This window comes from Panthera pardus, unplaced genomic scaffold (assembly GCF_024362965.1).
Source record: "Panthera pardus isolate Hobbes unplaced genomic scaffold, ASM2436296v1 HiC_scaffold_21, whole genome shotgun sequence".
Classification (NCBI taxonomy): domain Eukaryota; kingdom Metazoa; phylum Chordata; class Mammalia; order Carnivora; family Felidae; genus Panthera; species Panthera pardus.
Genome location: NW_026526777.1, coordinates 40,085,306 through 40,102,286, shown reverse-complemented (window position 1 = coordinate 40,102,286; position 16,981 = coordinate 40,085,306). Strand labels below are relative to the sequence as shown.

At 42.5% G+C, this 16,981-nt stretch overlaps 1 protein-coding gene across 4 annotated transcripts in view; it reads right to left on the bottom strand.

The window, feature by feature from the left end:
- Positions 1-2,078: 2,078 nt before the first annotated feature.
- The window catches only part of CENPF (centromere protein F), a 100,679-nt gene continuing 85,776 nt past the window's right edge, over positions 2,079-16,981 (bottom strand). For all 4 annotated transcript variants that reach the window (XM_053909159.1, XM_019428304.2, XM_019428322.2 and 1 more), the window contains exons 15-20: positions 15,632-15,808; positions 15,127-15,288; positions 12,327-12,489; positions 10,617-11,090; positions 8,919-9,097; positions 2,079-3,554 (exon numbers count right to left, since the gene is read on the bottom strand). In XM_053909159.1, coding sequence (XP_053765134.1) covers positions 3,351-3,554; positions 8,919-9,097; positions 10,617-11,090; positions 12,327-12,489; positions 15,127-15,288; positions 15,632-15,808 — 1,359 coding nt within the window. In that variant the 3' untranslated portion in view covers positions 2,079-3,350. The remainder of the gene's footprint in view (positions 3,555-8,918; positions 9,098-10,616; positions 11,091-12,326; positions 12,490-15,126; positions 15,289-15,631; positions 15,809-16,981) is intronic.

Here is a 16,981-nt window from a genome sequence, read left to right as displayed (position 1 = left end):
ATACACAAGAGATTGGGCTCTGTGGTGACGACACTGGGGCTGAAATACTTCAACTCCCGAAGCCTATTTCGTCTTTTATCCGATGAGGATAATCCCCACTCTTGCAAGATTGTTGTAAGACTCATCATTATTATTATAAACAAGGTCTCCTCGGACTTGGATGTGAGTTCTACCTGTGTCTCTTAAGCTCAGCCTATAAAGTGGGGATCCTGATGTCTACCTCACAAAGGTGTTAAGGTTTGAGCCAACATGTAAAAATACTGTAAAATGCATCTAATTTTCCACATGGTGTTTTCAGCAGGTGAGGCATAGCTCAGGTGAGTAGGCATTAGATACACGGTGCCGTCTGAAGGTGGGATACTAGTTTTGGTCCTCAGGCTTTTCCGAGAAGCAGTCCAAATTCTCTTTTTTAATTTGAGAGAGAGAAAGAGAGCACAAAAGCGGGGGAGAGGGGCAGAGGGAGAGGGAGAGACCATCTTTTTTTGTTTGTTTGTTTGTTTATTCATTTTTGAGAGCAAGAACGTGGGAGGGGGAGGAGCAGAGACGGGGACAGAGGATCCCAAGCAGGCTCTGTACTGACAGCAGCAAGCCCGATGAGGGTCTCAAACTCATGAACTGTGAGATCATGACCTGAGCTGAAGTTGGACACAACCGACTGAGCCACCCAGGTGCACCAAGGTAAACAGAATCTTAAGCAGGCTCCACGCTCTGCGTGGAGCCCAATGCAGGGCTTGATCTCATGACCCTGATGTTCAACTGACTGAACCACCCAGGTGCCCCATCAAATTCTCTTCTTCTGTGTGTTCTCTCTACTCAGTGAACCAGCATAAAGCCCTTCCTCTAAAGGGAATTCAACTCAACTACCAGTTGGCAACTACCAATTCCAGGTATTTGGAATCCTCCTAAAGAGGTAATTCCTTTGTCAACCACAAAAGAGAAATATGAAATACATGCCAGTGATTAGTTCAACTTCTGGCTGTGAGGTATTAAACCGATGAATCCGAAGAGTTGATCATAGCTTATTTCGCATTTAAGCTACTTTCATGATGCACTGCCATAACCCAAATGACTTTGGAAGCATTAACTTGGAAATCCCAAGATCAATGTGCTCAGCCACCCTAAGACTAGTTAGAAATTTTTTCCCTGACTCAAATCAGTTGGGCAGTGGAATAAAGTTAGGGGCTGCTGGGAAGAAGTGTCTTGACTTCTTTCCAGGTTCAAAGAAACCTGTGAAAAGTTCGTAGTCCCAACAAAATAGACTGGGGACAAATGAGAAAAACCATGGATAAACCTCAAAGTTAATATGCATGCAGGGGTGCAGGGGTGACTCTTAGGGAATCAGGCTACAATTTAATGTTGGCTTTTAGTCCCTTTTTATTAAAGATGCAGTCCCTTTGGAGTCTTGATTACTCCCAATAAAACAAAGGGCCAACTGAGTTCCTACAGAATATTCAAGATGGAAGCATCATCTCTACCAAGCCCCTCATTGTGCAGATTGAGAATCTGACTCCTGGATCTCTGGAGTTGGTCTGTTTCTCCAGATGATTTGTCAGCTGGGATCTTACTTGTGACTCAACTGGCTTATCAAGTTGGGGCTATGGTGTATTTACTTTTCATCCTATATGCAGCTCAACTCATGGTATAAAGAGTATTGCTAGCCCGAGGAAAAGGATATTTTATGTCTCAGCTGCCCATTTATAGTGACTGAACAGTTCTCTACAATTATGAAAACGGAAGGCATGCCAAGTATCCCCTGTAACAAGGCAGCCATGGTCCACCTAGGAAAAGTTGGAAGATGATCTCAAGGACCCATGGAACCGCCCAGCCAGACCTACTGAGTGGAATCTTCCAACAACTGGAGACAGCCAACAAAGCTGACGGCCTGATCCCAGCGATGTCTACTCCGGGCCATGCCCTTGAACACATGACAGCCCTTGGGTGATTTATGATAAGGATATTGCACCAGACCATAACCCCAAGCAACAGCTGAAGAAACAGGAGGAAAGCCAGGATATCACTTTCGGTAGATGAATACTAAGTGGCTTAATATTACCAAAGCATTATCCAATAACAGAGGCCACCTTCCAAAGGCCAGTTTTAATATATAAATGATAGTGTTCGTCAAGGTTTACACATCAGTTTGAACTGAAAGTCAAGAGCAAATTATCTTTTACTAGTTCATGTCCTTGAAAACTTTTTTACCCTGATTCAAAGACAAAGGGGCTTGTTCCAAAGTTTTTGGATTTGCTATGGCTCATAATGCCTGCATATTTTCAAATGCTATCATCAATAAAGGAGCTGGAAAATACCACATATTTGTACATCCTTGCTGATGCAGTTTGATGGGTGCGCAATGTACCAGGCACTGGCTGGACACATTATTCCTAGAGAAATCCTGTATAATCTTCATGACCCACATTCCAAATCATGTCTTTTAACATAACTGAATGTGTTCGCTAAATGTACTAGTTATCATTTGTTAAGACTCTTTTACTTTTTATAAGAGGCTGCAGAAGTCAGCAAGATACAGCACCAATGTTCATAATGCATTTCTATTTAGAAATCATTTTTACAGAAACCAGGAGTGATTTTTTTTTATTAGGACAAAAAATGCTCTATTTTAATACAAGATCACTATTGATGAGAACATATACTAAAGAAGTGCAACAAATTGGTCTGAAAAAGAAACAGTACAATGACAGAAAACTTTGACATACCGCATCTCGGAGAAGCCCGCGACCAGGCCAACTGGAAATGAACACACGACCCCCGTCACCCCACACACAAGTATGTACAGGTTCTATTGGCAAACATTTAGAAGACACACTGGAAGCTAAGCATGAACACACCCACCTTATGTACATCCACATATGTATATGTGTGCGTGATTTTCCTTCATTTTACTCGGCTAAAAGAAATTCTTGATCTAAAATTATCTCCTGCCTAACTCTATACATAGGACATATCACAAAGCAAAAGTTTACATTTCCCTGGGAGCTGTTCGTTGGAAGTATAATCTGTATTTTGAATTCCCTTAGGGTAAAATCCACATGCAAACAAAAGTTGTTACAAAGTGCTTGCCGTCTAAGCGTAACAGCACCAAAGAGCTTTATCCAGCACCCTTTACACTACTGAAGAAGAGTATCAATGATGAATTGGTGATCAGTGCTTCCAAACATTTCCAACACTTCTACACGGGCGAGCTAAAGAGTACAATATATTTCGATTCATAAGGAAATGTTTTCTTCCCACAGATAATGTGCTCCCTAACTAAAGAAAAGCCCCTGCAGGGTCACTGCCTTCTACTCAAATACTGCCACCATCCAAGGTCCTGACACACAAGGTCGCTTCTACTGGACCCTGCAGTTCTCGCTGCTCTTGGACTCGGGGATAGCTTCCGGGCTGGGGGCAAGCCGGCCTCGCTTGGCCCTCAGGCCCTCCCTGGGGCTGTCAGCTGAACTCCTCTCAGGAAGGTTACTGACCGAGAGAGATCTCGTGGTGGGTTCTCGGAAGGCGGCGCCTGAATCCACTGGGCTTTGCTGAGCAGCCTTGACCTGTAACAAACAAAGCATCTTTGTTAGAGATTTAAATCATATTCACAATCCTACAACATGAAAATTAAAGTGCTTATGTCACCAAATTTTAAATTCAATCCTTCTTCTGTAGGTGTTATACACGGCTTTAGTATTTCTTCCTCACTGGAAGAAACAAGGAGGATATCGGACATGAACTTGGTTAAGTCACCTTGCGAGCTTTCCTTGACACCTCTGATGGCCAAAGGATCACTCCCAAAGCTAGCATGACCTTCTCAGAGCAGAAGGCAAGCTTTTTGAAGGCCAAGCCTGTCCTCCTTGCCATCGTAACCCTAGTGCCCAGAATATGCTTGACTACCTGTCAAACATTCAATATATGCCTGAGTGATGACACAAATCAGCTTGCATTTACCCTGAGCCCCTGCTATCATTCAAGTGACTGTGATTCCAATGAGTAAGACTACCTTCATAGGGAGTAAGCTTTATTTACAACGTGTGTGTGTGTGTGTGTGTGTGTGTGTGTGTGTGTGTGTGTGTGTGTGTTTGTGAGAGAGAGAGAGTGTGTGTGCACGCACACACACACGCGTATGCACACGAACCGGGAAGGGGCAGAAGGAGAGAGAGAATCTTAAGCAGGCTCCACACTCAGCGCCCAGTGCAGGGCTCGATCCCACGACCGTGAGATCATGACCTGAGCCGAAATCAAGACTCAGACACTCAACCGATTGAGCCACCCAGGCACCTCTATTTACAACATTTAAAGGACCTAAAACATGTTTCTCCTATATCATCATTTTAAAATTCTCCTTACGTTTTTGTTTTGTGTCCATATTGAATTTGGATTATAGTAGAATAAATAATAAAGTCCAGAAAGAGTAACTCCCCTTTCTGGTGTCCTGCCTTTTAAGAGAAAGAGCGATGTCAGGAAATGTGAGACTTTTAAGAAACAGATAAGAGGGCAGGGTAGCTGATAGAGTTCAGATTTTTTGAGGTTTATGCAGTTGTGACTAAAGATATGGGGTCAGAAAAGAGAAAGGGGAGCAGGACGGATAGAGCATAGGAAAGCTTCATTTAACCAAAGTTAAAGGCAGGAGTGGAGGACCCAAGTGGAAAGATCTTCACAAGGAAAAGAGGAAGGGCGCTCTTGACAAGGGCGACTCATGTTTGCTCTCCACAGGGAGAAGCTATTGATAGACGGCAATGGACTCCAGTGAGCTCCTTCTGAGGCAGAAAGAAGGAAGAGTGGAAATTATTTCCCCATTTATATTCTTTCCATAGGAAGTATGTGGTTTTAAAAGGCAGCTAAATACTTTTCATTACAGAAAACATAGTAAATCTGGCCAACAGATCAAATCCCTGGAAAGCTTGCCTCTAACTCAGATTAAATGCAGGACACTTAAAAAAGAGCAGCCTCTAAGGAGCAGGACTTAGTGGAAAATTACCATCCATGGAAAGTTGAAGGAAAAAAACAGAGTTTTACTGGTACTTTTTTTTTAATAGAAAGTGATACAAAAGACAGGCATTTCCCTTGAACCCATCTGACGCAGGAAAGTCAGCTCTTCAGATTCACTGTTTAAAACAAAAAGAGACAGAGAGGGATCACTCACATTGGGAAAAGAATATTTGAGTTAGTAAAACTTTTTTTTAATATTTATTTATTTTTGAGAGAGAGAGACAGAGACAGAGAGAGAGAGAGAGAGAGAGAGAGCATGAAGGGGGGAGGGGCAGAGAAAGAGGGAGACACAGAATTCGAAGCAGGCTCCAGGCGCTGAGCTGTCAGCACAGAGCCCGAAGCAGGGCTCGAACCCACAAACCATGAGATCATGACCTGAGCTGGACACTTAACCAACTGAGCCACCCAGGGGCCCAATAAAACTCTTTCTTAATCCCAATTAAATAGCCCAAGTCTACCCCTTGGGTTCCCCCTCTAGACTCAATTTCTCTGATACTGAGCTGAGGAAATTATAGTCTATGATCAGTTTAAACTGTAAAGTTGATCCTCATGTTGGCGGGTTGGTCTCAGACTTGTCTATGTAAGTAGATGAGGTCTAATTCACCAAGTGTCTAAACTATTAAGTGCACCCCAACCTGGACTGTCTTACAAACTATGTCTGCAGCCACAGCGGCCAGAGGGCGACTATGCAGATGGTGCAGTGAAAGTGAACCTCATTCATAGGAAGGAATGCAGGGCCCCACTATACTCATCACCATCACCCTCTACGATTTAGGGGCAGGTCCTCTGGAACTGACCACCAACCCCGGGTTCAGACCAAGTCCACAATCGTGACTTGCTTATCCCCAGCAAGCGAGGAGCTCCTGGGCTCGTTCAACCCAGAGACATAACAGAAAATGATCCTCACCTACTCTGCACTAAACCTGACAGATTTCCCTAAAGGTCCTGACAGATGTCACTAAAGGTCCTGCTGAATGACCTAGGGAACTGTCTGTCTCAGACCTTCAGCCAGTCACTTCAGGCAAGGGCTCATAATCCTGAGTTTCTAAGCAACAGCTTTAGGAAAGGATACCTTGGCTCTATTCATTCAAACTGAATGATGAAATACCCTTAACAGATGAGGCAAGCATTTTTACAAGGCGACTGAGAAAATGCTGAATTAAATTAAAAATCAATAGGCTGCGTTTTGAAGAGTTTGCATCTAACCACGAAGTCTCCTATAACCTCCTCTCAAGAGGAACCACCCCCATTCATTTGCACAAGTGCGCAACATTGCTTAGCGATTCATAACTGCTGGAGCCAACTGCAGCCTGTAGCCGATGCATCGAACACAAATCTGCAGGAAACCATGGTTACTACTCTGTACTCTGCAGACTCAACAGTGGTGTGGAAAGCAGGCCCCCTAGTGTGCAGAGCTCCTGTTCCTAGATAATAAGTCTGAACCCCCATGTAAACTGCTTTTCCATCAATTCCTCATAAAAGAAGGAAAAAAATGACCCATGTGGTGATTTCGTGAGATGGTTTCCTAACATACGTCTAAACATCTATTATCATAATCGCTTCAGGACAAGACTAACAGCCCCAGTCATTCAACAAATAATCTGTTCAATGTCAGACATTGTATTAGACATGAGGACACAGGTAAGCTATAATCATAATCAGGGACCTCGCAGTACTGCTCCTGCAACTCAGAAGGCAGATATTTAACAAGTAATTATGATAAAGTGAGCCACCTTAAACCAGTGAAAGTACAGGGTTCTACGTATGTGTCAAGATTTTCTGTTTTAAGGGGGGCGCCTGGGTGGCTCAGTCAGTTAAGCATCTGACTTCCGCTCAGGTCATGATCTCACGGTTCATGGATTTGAGCCCCGTGTTGGGCTCTGTGCTGACAGCTCAGAGCCCTGGAACCTGCTTCGGATTCTGTGTCTCCCTCCCTCTCTGCCCCTCCCCTGGTCACATTCTGTCTCTCTCTCAAAACTAAATAAACATTAAAAAAAAAAAAGATTTTCTGGTTTGAGAGAGCCAGACAACTAAGTACTTCACTTGATCACCAAAGGTGTGAGACAAGCAGGAATGGACATTAGCATGTACGAGGAGTGAGGACGGGCTCCCAGTCAGCCACCCAGTGAGGGAAGTAGCACAGCCTGCCCCAGAGCCTAAACCTGTACTGCAGGTCAGGACTTGTCTTGTGGTTGAAAGCTTTGGTCAAGCTTGGAAGCTTCCCTTTCCATGGGTACTGGTTACTTTATGGAAAAGAAGCTGTTCTTATGGTCACTGGAAAGTCAAGACCTACTCCAGTACCCTCTTCAGTGTTTTGTTGTTCCCAGCATTCAAAAGCTAGATCCCGGGGCACCTGGGTGGCTCAGTCGGTTAAGCAGCCGACTTCGGCTCAGGTCATGATCTTGCGGTCCGTGAGTTCGAGCCCTGCGTCGGGCTCTGTGCTGACAGCTCGGAGCCTGGAGCCTGCTTCAGATTCTGTGTCTCCCTCTCTCTGACCCTCCCCCGTTCATGCTCTGTCTCTCCCTGTGTCAAAAATAAATAAAAACGTTAAAAAAAAATTTTGAAGAAAAAAAAAAAAAAAGCTAGATCCCAAAGTGAATGTGTGAGAAAAAGAAAGAGAGAAGGGCCAGGGGCTGGGGGCCGGGGGGGGGGGGGGGGGGGGGGGGGGAGGTACGGATTTGCACAAAATGGTCAATATTTCTAATACAGGTAACAGATGGGCTCATTTTGATGAGTGAAAGAAAATGCTAGACCTTTCTTCCTTACCTCTGAATTAATAAAATTTTATTTAGTATGTAAGTCATGAAAAAACTTAACACCAGGTATACATTCCTTAAGGCTTACAGCTCTTATACATCAACATAACATTTACAAATATGTTCTTGTTTTGATGCACCTAATCACCAATTTCTTTGTATTTTGGTATCTAAAATCCTAATGAGGAGCAGGCCTAGTCACTTAAAGAATTATTACACAGATAGGGGTTCCTACACTTTCAAAGCTTTGTTTGCTGGGTCAAGGTAATCACACTGCATAGTTACTCAAACTCTAACAAGCAAGCAAGTAAAATCACAAAATTTTAGAATTCTTAGAACTATTCCAGCAACGTTCCTGTGACCTCTTGTTTGAGTAACGCTGGGGAAAAGAGCAAGACTGTGGAGGTGAGAGACAGTAAGCATTAATTCTGGGCAGGTTAGATCTTTGTGAACCTTACTTTCTTCTTTCTTCTATCATACCACTTACTATGAGTGCAATAAAATGCATATACTTTGCGTACATAAGTGCTAGTATTCCTTATAGAATAATGGAACAAAGATCTGCAAAGTGAATATTCTCGATGCTTTAAATGACATTTACTGGGCCGTTTGCCAAGTGCACAGAGGTCACTAAAATCGTCGTCCCACCCTCAACAATCAAAATAGACAGATGTGTCAACAGAGACCCTTTCTTTAGATGTCTACTGAAATATTTGCTTTTTGTAAAGTAAAGGAGTAAAAAAGAAAGAAGAAAAATAAAAAAGAATTGGCAGCCGGGGCATGGGGCGATGGATTAGAGGGAAAAGTGTGAAATAAGAATGACCAATGCCTGTGGTCAAAAGAAAGACTACCTTTCAATTCCTTTAACGTACAGCTCGAACCTTGCTTACAAATCCTTTGAGTTCTGATCGACAATTTCTCATTATTTAACATTTTCCGTCAAACTGTAAGGGGCCTGTCGGATCAAGGATGAGACTGCAGCCGCAGGATAATGTGATGTTTATCCCCTGGTCTGCTCCCTACCGTCCTCAGGCCTGGCTTACTTCTAGCACGTGGAGAAAGAAGGCCAGGCTTTAAAGAGCTCCTGGGTCAGGGGGCGCTGTGTCAGACCCTTGCCCAGAAAACACTGTAACTTCCTGGATTTGGAAGGGTGGAGACGTGTTCGCAGGAGTTTACCTTTTGTGATCTGCTGCCACCAGCTGTTGGTTTGGAGGTCTCGGTATGATTTTCTTTGTTGAGGCTTAGTGGGGATGGTGTTAACTTCTGGGCAGCGAGGCGGGGGCTGGTCCGAGTCGGCATGGTTGTTCTCCGAAGGACGTACGGGCTTGTCTTTCCTGTTGGGATATCAGCGAACCCTACGGGCAAAAAATGCTGACTGTCAACACTGCTAGGTCCAATTCTATCTACAAGGGAAACGATATGTATCAAGCAAAGTTTCAACAAACGTAAGAGTAACTCCAAAAACACTTTCTGCTAGCCACAATGGACAACGGATTAACTTCACGGCTGCCCTGGGAACCCCCAAATCAAATAAGTAGTGGGCAGGTGTTCTCTTCCCAGACACACAGGAAAACACAACGGGAAAAGAAGGGGAAATAACATTAAACAAAAAATGTATTTCCTGCTTCCTCTTCTTCTAATGTGGATGTCTTAACTCACATTCCTCTAAGATCTGAAGAACACACCAGCAAGCCTTCCCATAACATTTGGATTGGAGACAAAAAGGGGGGTAAAATGGAAAGAAAAGGAAAGGAAAAAAAAAGGCTGACTCTTGCTTAAAACAAGAGAATGTCAAATGGTAAGAGCCACTGCTCCACAGGTGCCCACTCCCATGTAGAGACTGGGTGGGAGGAGACAGCCGACTCGGTAGAAGAGTGATTTCACAGTCTGCTCACATTGTCTCCCTCCATAGTGGCAATGGACGTGACCTGAGGTGAGGAAGAGAAACTCAGTCCCAATGGGCATGGTGCACACCCTCCAGAGCGGCATTAATGGCTGACTAAAGCAACTATTTGCTTTTGTTTTTAACCCTTTCACTACAAATAAAAAACAGGAATGAGGAAGATACAAAGAATTATTTGGGGGCCAGATTTCCTGAGAGCCAGAGTTACTCAGAACGGTGTCCCTCAAATCATCTAGGGCAAAGAATTAGTGTTGATAATTTTTTGAGGGAAAGGCATGGGGGTAATTTCCAACTTGCTGTGGAATGATACTCCTGTATAACCAAGTAAGAATGAGCCAAGGGAGAACTCACATTCACGACATGCCTGCATGTGGCAACAATGTCAAATTGTTATGAACATTTTTAAACTCTTACTATTGATTTCTGAACATTACTTTTTTTTGGTCATGGACCAGTAACACACGGTTCCTAGACTGGCCCCAGTCCCTGGCCCACACTCTGAAGATCACTGAGTTTAAACAAAAAAAAAAAAACAAAAACAAAAACAAGTGCTGAGCAGCTCCAGCCAAGAGGCACATTCCCCAGTTCACCTCCTACCTGGATGAGATGAGGACTAACAGGGAAAAGAAAAAAAGCTTGAAGAGTGCCCTTGATTTGGGGAATTTTCAGCCCAGGAATATCAGATCCCGAACAAGCTTTGAATAGTCATTCTTCAAATCTATTAGCACATTTTGTACTGTAACATGAGTAATTAGATCTTAGTCCTTTCCTCATGCAGGAAAACGAACAAACAAACAAAACAAAACAAAACACACCTTAGCAATTTAAAGGTGGACTATTGCTTCTGAAGGTCAATTAGTATTGTCATGCAACAAACTAAAACATAAATGCTTCTTCTGTCTTTTCGTATGTGAATTTTTATTTGGAATTTCAAAAGAACACAAATAATTTTGCTTTTAAATGACGCATACCTTTCTTTACAACTTCTGGAAGTCCCTCTGGCTCAAACTCAGTGTGTTTGGCATCCTCGGAGGGGTGAATACCACTTTTGCTGGCTTTCCTACTCTTTTTAGAAAACGTCTCTGGGGTAGAAGGCGCTGCGCCCCCTCCATCTTCTGGAATCCCAATGGACCTTTGCCTTTTGCCTGGGGCTTTATTTTGGATGGACGATAACTTCTTTTCAGTAGCAGAAGGGGCTGGAGAGGATTCTGGAACAACTGCATTTAGCAAAGGAGAACTCTGGAGATTAAGTTTAGACCGTGAACACAGACAAGCAACTTGTGTCTCCAACATCTCTTTGGCTTTCTCTAACTTCTCATGGCTTATGAGCAGGGAACAATACTTGTCCAAGTATTCATCGGCCTCCTGGCTTTTCTCTTCAAGAGTTTCTTTCAATTCTTTTATCTCAGCCATTAATTCCTCTACATTAGAATCGACAACAGCACCTGTCCAAAGTAAAGGGACACACTGTACATCATGTGACGCTTCTCTAGTTAACACTGGGCATCGTAAAGCCGACAACCTCAGAGTTGTTATTTGGTTTTCTTTTAGAGAAGGTGGGGGAAGACATATCTATATGTTCTCGTAGGTCTAACAACTCTTGTTGGGAGGGATCATACCAAGGTACAAGTCTAGTAGATTATAGGAATTCCTTAGGATAGCTTAAATGAAATCTATCAAAATCTCAAATGCATATTCCAGCCAACCCATCTTGTAGTTCATATGAGATCAGATGAGTTAATCTAGCACATCCCCAATTTTCACCTGCCCATTCTTTCCATCATAAGTGAACAAACAATAAAAATTGGTAAAGAATATGAAGTCTGTTGTAATGGCTTTGGGAACCAGAAGCGGGTCAGTGACAAGACAAGTCCAAAACAGCTTTTTTTTTTTTTTTAAAGCAGTGGAGGTTCTGATGGACCAGTGCTTGGTTCTGATGGGCAAGTGGAGGTTCTGATGGACAAGTGCTTCAGAGGTGGGAATCTTGGTCAATTTGTAGCTGCCATGGTTAGCACTGAATCCACTGGAAAAACTCTCTGGATCTACAATATATTCCAAGTACTCTTCTCAGCAGGGAAGGTCACCCACCCACCCTGTGCAGCTATAGTCCAGAAGGGCCCCTCACCTTATACTATGCTTGCCATCATCTTTCCACACAGTAAGAGCATTCTGCTCTGAAGACAGGAATGCAGAAAAGTCACAAGGACAGTTGCCATTTCTTTTTTATTTTACCTCCACACCCAAACATACAGCCCCTAAGCCTTCCATTTAGTTGACCCACGAGGATGGGCCAAGGACAACCAGAATCAGCTGTTGCTAAATCACCAATGCCAGCTCAGAATGTCAATCTGCCTCTGACGTAGCAACTACATAAATGGACATGCACATGAAAAACTCTTTTTGCAATAGCTCATTAGCAAAAAGTGCTGCCAGTTTTTTGTGTTTTATAGAACAGAACATGCAATGATTCTATTTCAATATGCAGACTTCGTTCGGAATCCTATTAACCCTATGACCCCAAGCCAAGCACAAAATTCAGAAACTGGAAAGTGGCAACTGCTGAGAATCAGCACGCGGTGCAGGACAGAGCACTAAAAACGCTTGTATGCCGACACACCACATGTGTGTGACTTCACGAGTGGAAGAGTTTTGGCTGATGGATGTGCCTAGTTAACACCTACCTGTTTTCTGTTTCTCTTGTGTGCCTTCAAGGTGAGACAGCTCTTTCTGTAACATCTCCTTTTCCTCTTCCAGCTGTTTGCAGGATTTGATCAACAACTTTATTTTCCCCTGCGAACGTTCATTTTCCTTCTTCAACTGATTTGTATATTTTACACTGTCCGCCTACAAAACAACACCTTGAATTTAAAACTTTGAATTTCGTCGTATGAGCATATGGGAAAATAATCATGAGATATCATTAAGAACCATATATTATAAATTTAAGTATTACGATGTTCAAAATAAAACATCTAAAGATGCATAAAACAATTCATCTTCCCTACTCGGTTTCCTAGGCCTCCCCAGTAGACACTGTGGTTTTGTCACTTTCTGAGTATCAGCAAGCATAAATCTTGGTTCCTAAGATAGTGCCCGAGGAAGGAGCCCACGACAGGGTTTGTCCAATGGGAATCACACCTGGGGGGTTAGGGTGGGAAATAATGGACATATGTTTGGTGGGTCAAAAATTCTTGAGGATAGACTTGTGTTTCCATCTGTAGCCCGTGCTGTTGACAATTTCAATACCCAAGATGGCATTTGTTTTGGTGACGCCAAGTGAAAGCCAAAGAATATTATGGCTCATAATACAAATTTAAATTCTACGGTTGCTCGAACAGAAAGCGAATAGGATGGTAAGAGACTGATGGCATCACACACTTCTCAGGAGTGTAGTTCACACTGTTCCTTAACCACATCTTCAAATTCCAAAAAAAAAAAAAAAAGCTCTGACAATGATTTAGAGGAAAATTTTAAGGTACAGAGGTACTTATATATAGTCTTTATTTATCCCACCTTGTGAGAATAGTCATGCATCTTGTTGCAGAAATATGAATCTGATTATGATATATTACCCCAGACCCTGCTGGGATACTCCATAACATGCACTGTATTATGTAATATCTAAAAAATGCAAGACTTCTAAAACAAACTAGCTCCAAGAATTTCCAATAAGAGATCATGATCATACAAAGGCAGACCAAACTATTAAAAAAAAAAAAAAAGCTGAGCATCAATTTCATGTTGCATGTAGATTTCATTCTTGGTATATTATTTCATCTTGAAATAATGTATTAGCAGTGTTGCAGTAAATCCGCACTTCCAGAATTTTCTATTTCTGATTCCAACCATCACTGGATTACAGATCCATTTAATTCCAATTCAACAGTGCTCATTAACTGGTACCTCATTAAAATTATATGCATCTGAATAGGCTCAGCTAACAAGAAGCCATTTTGTACATGATGTGTATGCAGAGACATTCTCCACAGAACGGTCAAAGATTATACAAGCTTTAGAAAGCACACCTGAAACTAATAACTCAGCATATATCAATTTTACCTCCATTTTTTTAAAAAAAGGAAGTGAAACTCTTATGTGGATCCTGAGAAACTTAACAGAAGACCATGGGGGAGGGGAAGGAAAAAAAACGTTAGAGAGAGAGAGAGCCAAACTATAAGAGACTCTTAAAAACTGAGAATAAACTGAGGGTTGATGGGGGGTGGGAGGGAGGGTTGGGTAGGTGATGGGCACTGAGGAGGGCACCTGTTGGGATGAGCACTGGGTGTTGTATGGAAACCAATTTGACAATAAATTTCATATTAAATAAATAATTAAATAAATAATTAAATAAATAAATAAATAAATAAAAATAAAAAAGGAAGTGAATAAATAAAAAGTAAATCTGAAGCTCTATTACTAAATATGTCTCATTTCGTAGTAGCAGAACACGATTGACCGTTAATGTTATTGTGACTGTTAATAGTTTGTATTTTGTCAGTATTTCCTTCACCTTGAGAACTGTTTAAGAGCAACAAATGTTAAGTTTACACCTACTTTTCTGTTTGACTATATTCAATATACAGTATCATAATTTTTACAATTTAAACCACCTTTAAGTAAAGACCTTTGTAGATATTTATCTTCCAAGTTCATTATTATACATCCTGGATGGTATTCATCTTATGAAAAATATCTGTAGGAATCAAACAGCCTCTCTTTCCAAGTAGGATTACTGTAGCACCACCTATAATTGAACAATCCCAAGACTACTGGTTCACCTCTTTTTTTGGTAAAGGAACCTTGCGTGGAGATAAAGAGGAGAAAGGACACATACGTGTGTATGGCCAAGTGCTCTGGCACACCTTGATCTCCGCATGAGGCATGGGAAAAGTGGGCTGGTGACGGCAGTAAACTTGGAGACCAGTGAAGCAAGACTTTGGAATTACCCACCAGATTATTATCTATAGCTGGAGAGGCCTGTCCCAATCGGCTATCACCTTGATCTTCATATCCATCTTGAGAAAGTCTTTACCATCCTCTAGTTTGGGAGGATTCACTGAGCGATGTATAAAGTATATCCAAGCTGTGAGACTGCAGACCATCCACTGCCTTTTAAAAATAACTCAGCAGGGAGACTGGGTGGCTCAATCAGTTAAGCGTCCGACTCTTGAGGTTAGCTCAGGTGTTCACAGTTCGTGGGTTCAAGCCCTGCATCAGGCTCTGCGCTGATAGCACGGAGCCTACTTGGGATTCTCTCTCTCCCTCTCCCTCGGTCCCTCACCCACCACTTGTACTTTCTCTCTCAAAATAAGTAAACTTAAAAAAAAATAAAATAAAAATAGCTCAGCAGAAAAATGATGCTTTTATTTTTGACTACAAAAAAATGTTCATAACAGGATGAAAGCATTAATTCCATGCGATGAAAACAACCATTATCCTCACGTATCTTCTAAGTTATGAAGTAATGAGAAATGAACATACCTTGGTTTTCTTCAATTCTTCTAACATCTGAGTAGTAGCTTTCAAAGAATTATTGAGTTCTTCTTTACTGGACTTCAGGAGTTCCATCTCTGTCTTCTGCGAGCACAGACATTCTTCACTGGAAGTCAGCTTCTCTCGGTAAGTCTGGATTTCCATCTCATACTAGGGTAGAAAAACGTCACCTTAGCCAGGAGGCTCAGCTTAAAAAAATTAAAAGGAAAACAAACGAAAAAGAAAATTGCTGTCGCAAGGGCCATTTCAAATAGTCCTTGGGATTCTCCTATTATTCTATTCCAAGACAGAAATAGATTTTAAAAACTCACATTGTAAAATAAGATCTGGACGGTATCTGGAGAAGACAGTGAAGGTAATATGATGGGGACCCTTCATAAGATTGTCTTGCGTAATAATGCACATCAATGGACCTTCTTGCAAAACATGCCTCATTACTATGGCCAACGCACCACTCCCCAGCTCCTCCAGGAACCAAACCCCACGTTTTTACCTGTTTGTTTGTATCCAGAAGCAAAGCCTGGTGTTTCTTTTCAGCTTCCTGAAGCTGTAGCTGATACTCAGCTATTTCTTCTCTCGTTTTCTCCTCTTTTTCCATCTGGTCCTTATGTGCGCAATCCAAATTCTTCTTCAATTCACTGTTTTCTAGCATGAGCTCCCTCAATTGACCCTAATGAGAAAAGTAATAAAATCATGGGAGAGCAATTAGGAACCTGGATATGGAGCTTATATAGATCTTTAGGAAATACTGAGTACTAAAAAAGAAAAAAAAAAAAAGTTTACAGCTCAGACAAAATCTTTATAGAACAGTGCCACAACCCTTCATGACCTATTCACTTTAAATTGTGACTTTACTTGCAATGACAGTTTCTTCTGCTCCAGACCAACCACGTGCAGGGTCACATCCACAGGGAATACAGAATCCCTGAGAACTCAACTTTAGCTCAAGCACCCTGGTCGGTACCCTCCCAGGTTTCCAGGCTCACTTACTTAAGTGCTTCCATTGCAATAAGCCGTTGACCTCATCCCCAGAACCCTACCATTCCCACCTTGACACTCGAGCCCACCCCCCCCCCAACTTACATGTTCCTCCTTGACCAGCTTCAATTCCATGTTCTTTCAGCTTCCTTCCAGATGCCCTCCCTATTTTTGCCCCTCTGTCCCTTCACCGTATGACACGCAAAACTCCAGCACTGGAGGAACCGGTGTTCTCCATGCCTGATCCCAAATGACTGTTTGCACACGTGTTTCTACACATGCCGTGCCCATTTCTTCATCTCCATTTACTCCTCAAGCCCTCCAACCTGGGCTTATCCCACCTCCTCTTCAAATCGCTTTCCATGGCCTTGTCAACCTCCATGTTGCAGATCCAAGGAGCACTCTTCACCTCATCTGACCTCTGGGCAGCATGTGATGCTCCCGAGACAGCATCCACTCCTCACTGGCAGGACAGACACTCCCCTGGCCTCATCATGGCTCCTCATCTCTTTGCTGGCCCCTCCTCCTCCATCTTACCTTGAGAGGCCAGGTCTCTGGGCTTGGCGCCAAACTGCCTTCTCTTCTCCAACTGTATTTTCTACAATTCCCATAATTTGGCAATACTACCTGTATTCTGAACTAGCCAAATTAATGTATCCACCCTACATCTTCCCTTTAAACTCCAGCCTCATGTATTGGGATTTTACCCTGACCTTCTTTTCTCTCCGGTCTTTTTTCATATCATTTTCTATTTCATAATGGCTTCCTTTCAATTTCTAAAAAATACGAAGCTTTTTCTAATCTCAGAATGTAGCCACACTGCTCACTAGACCTAGAAGGTTCCTTCCTCTGTGCTGTTCCTCTC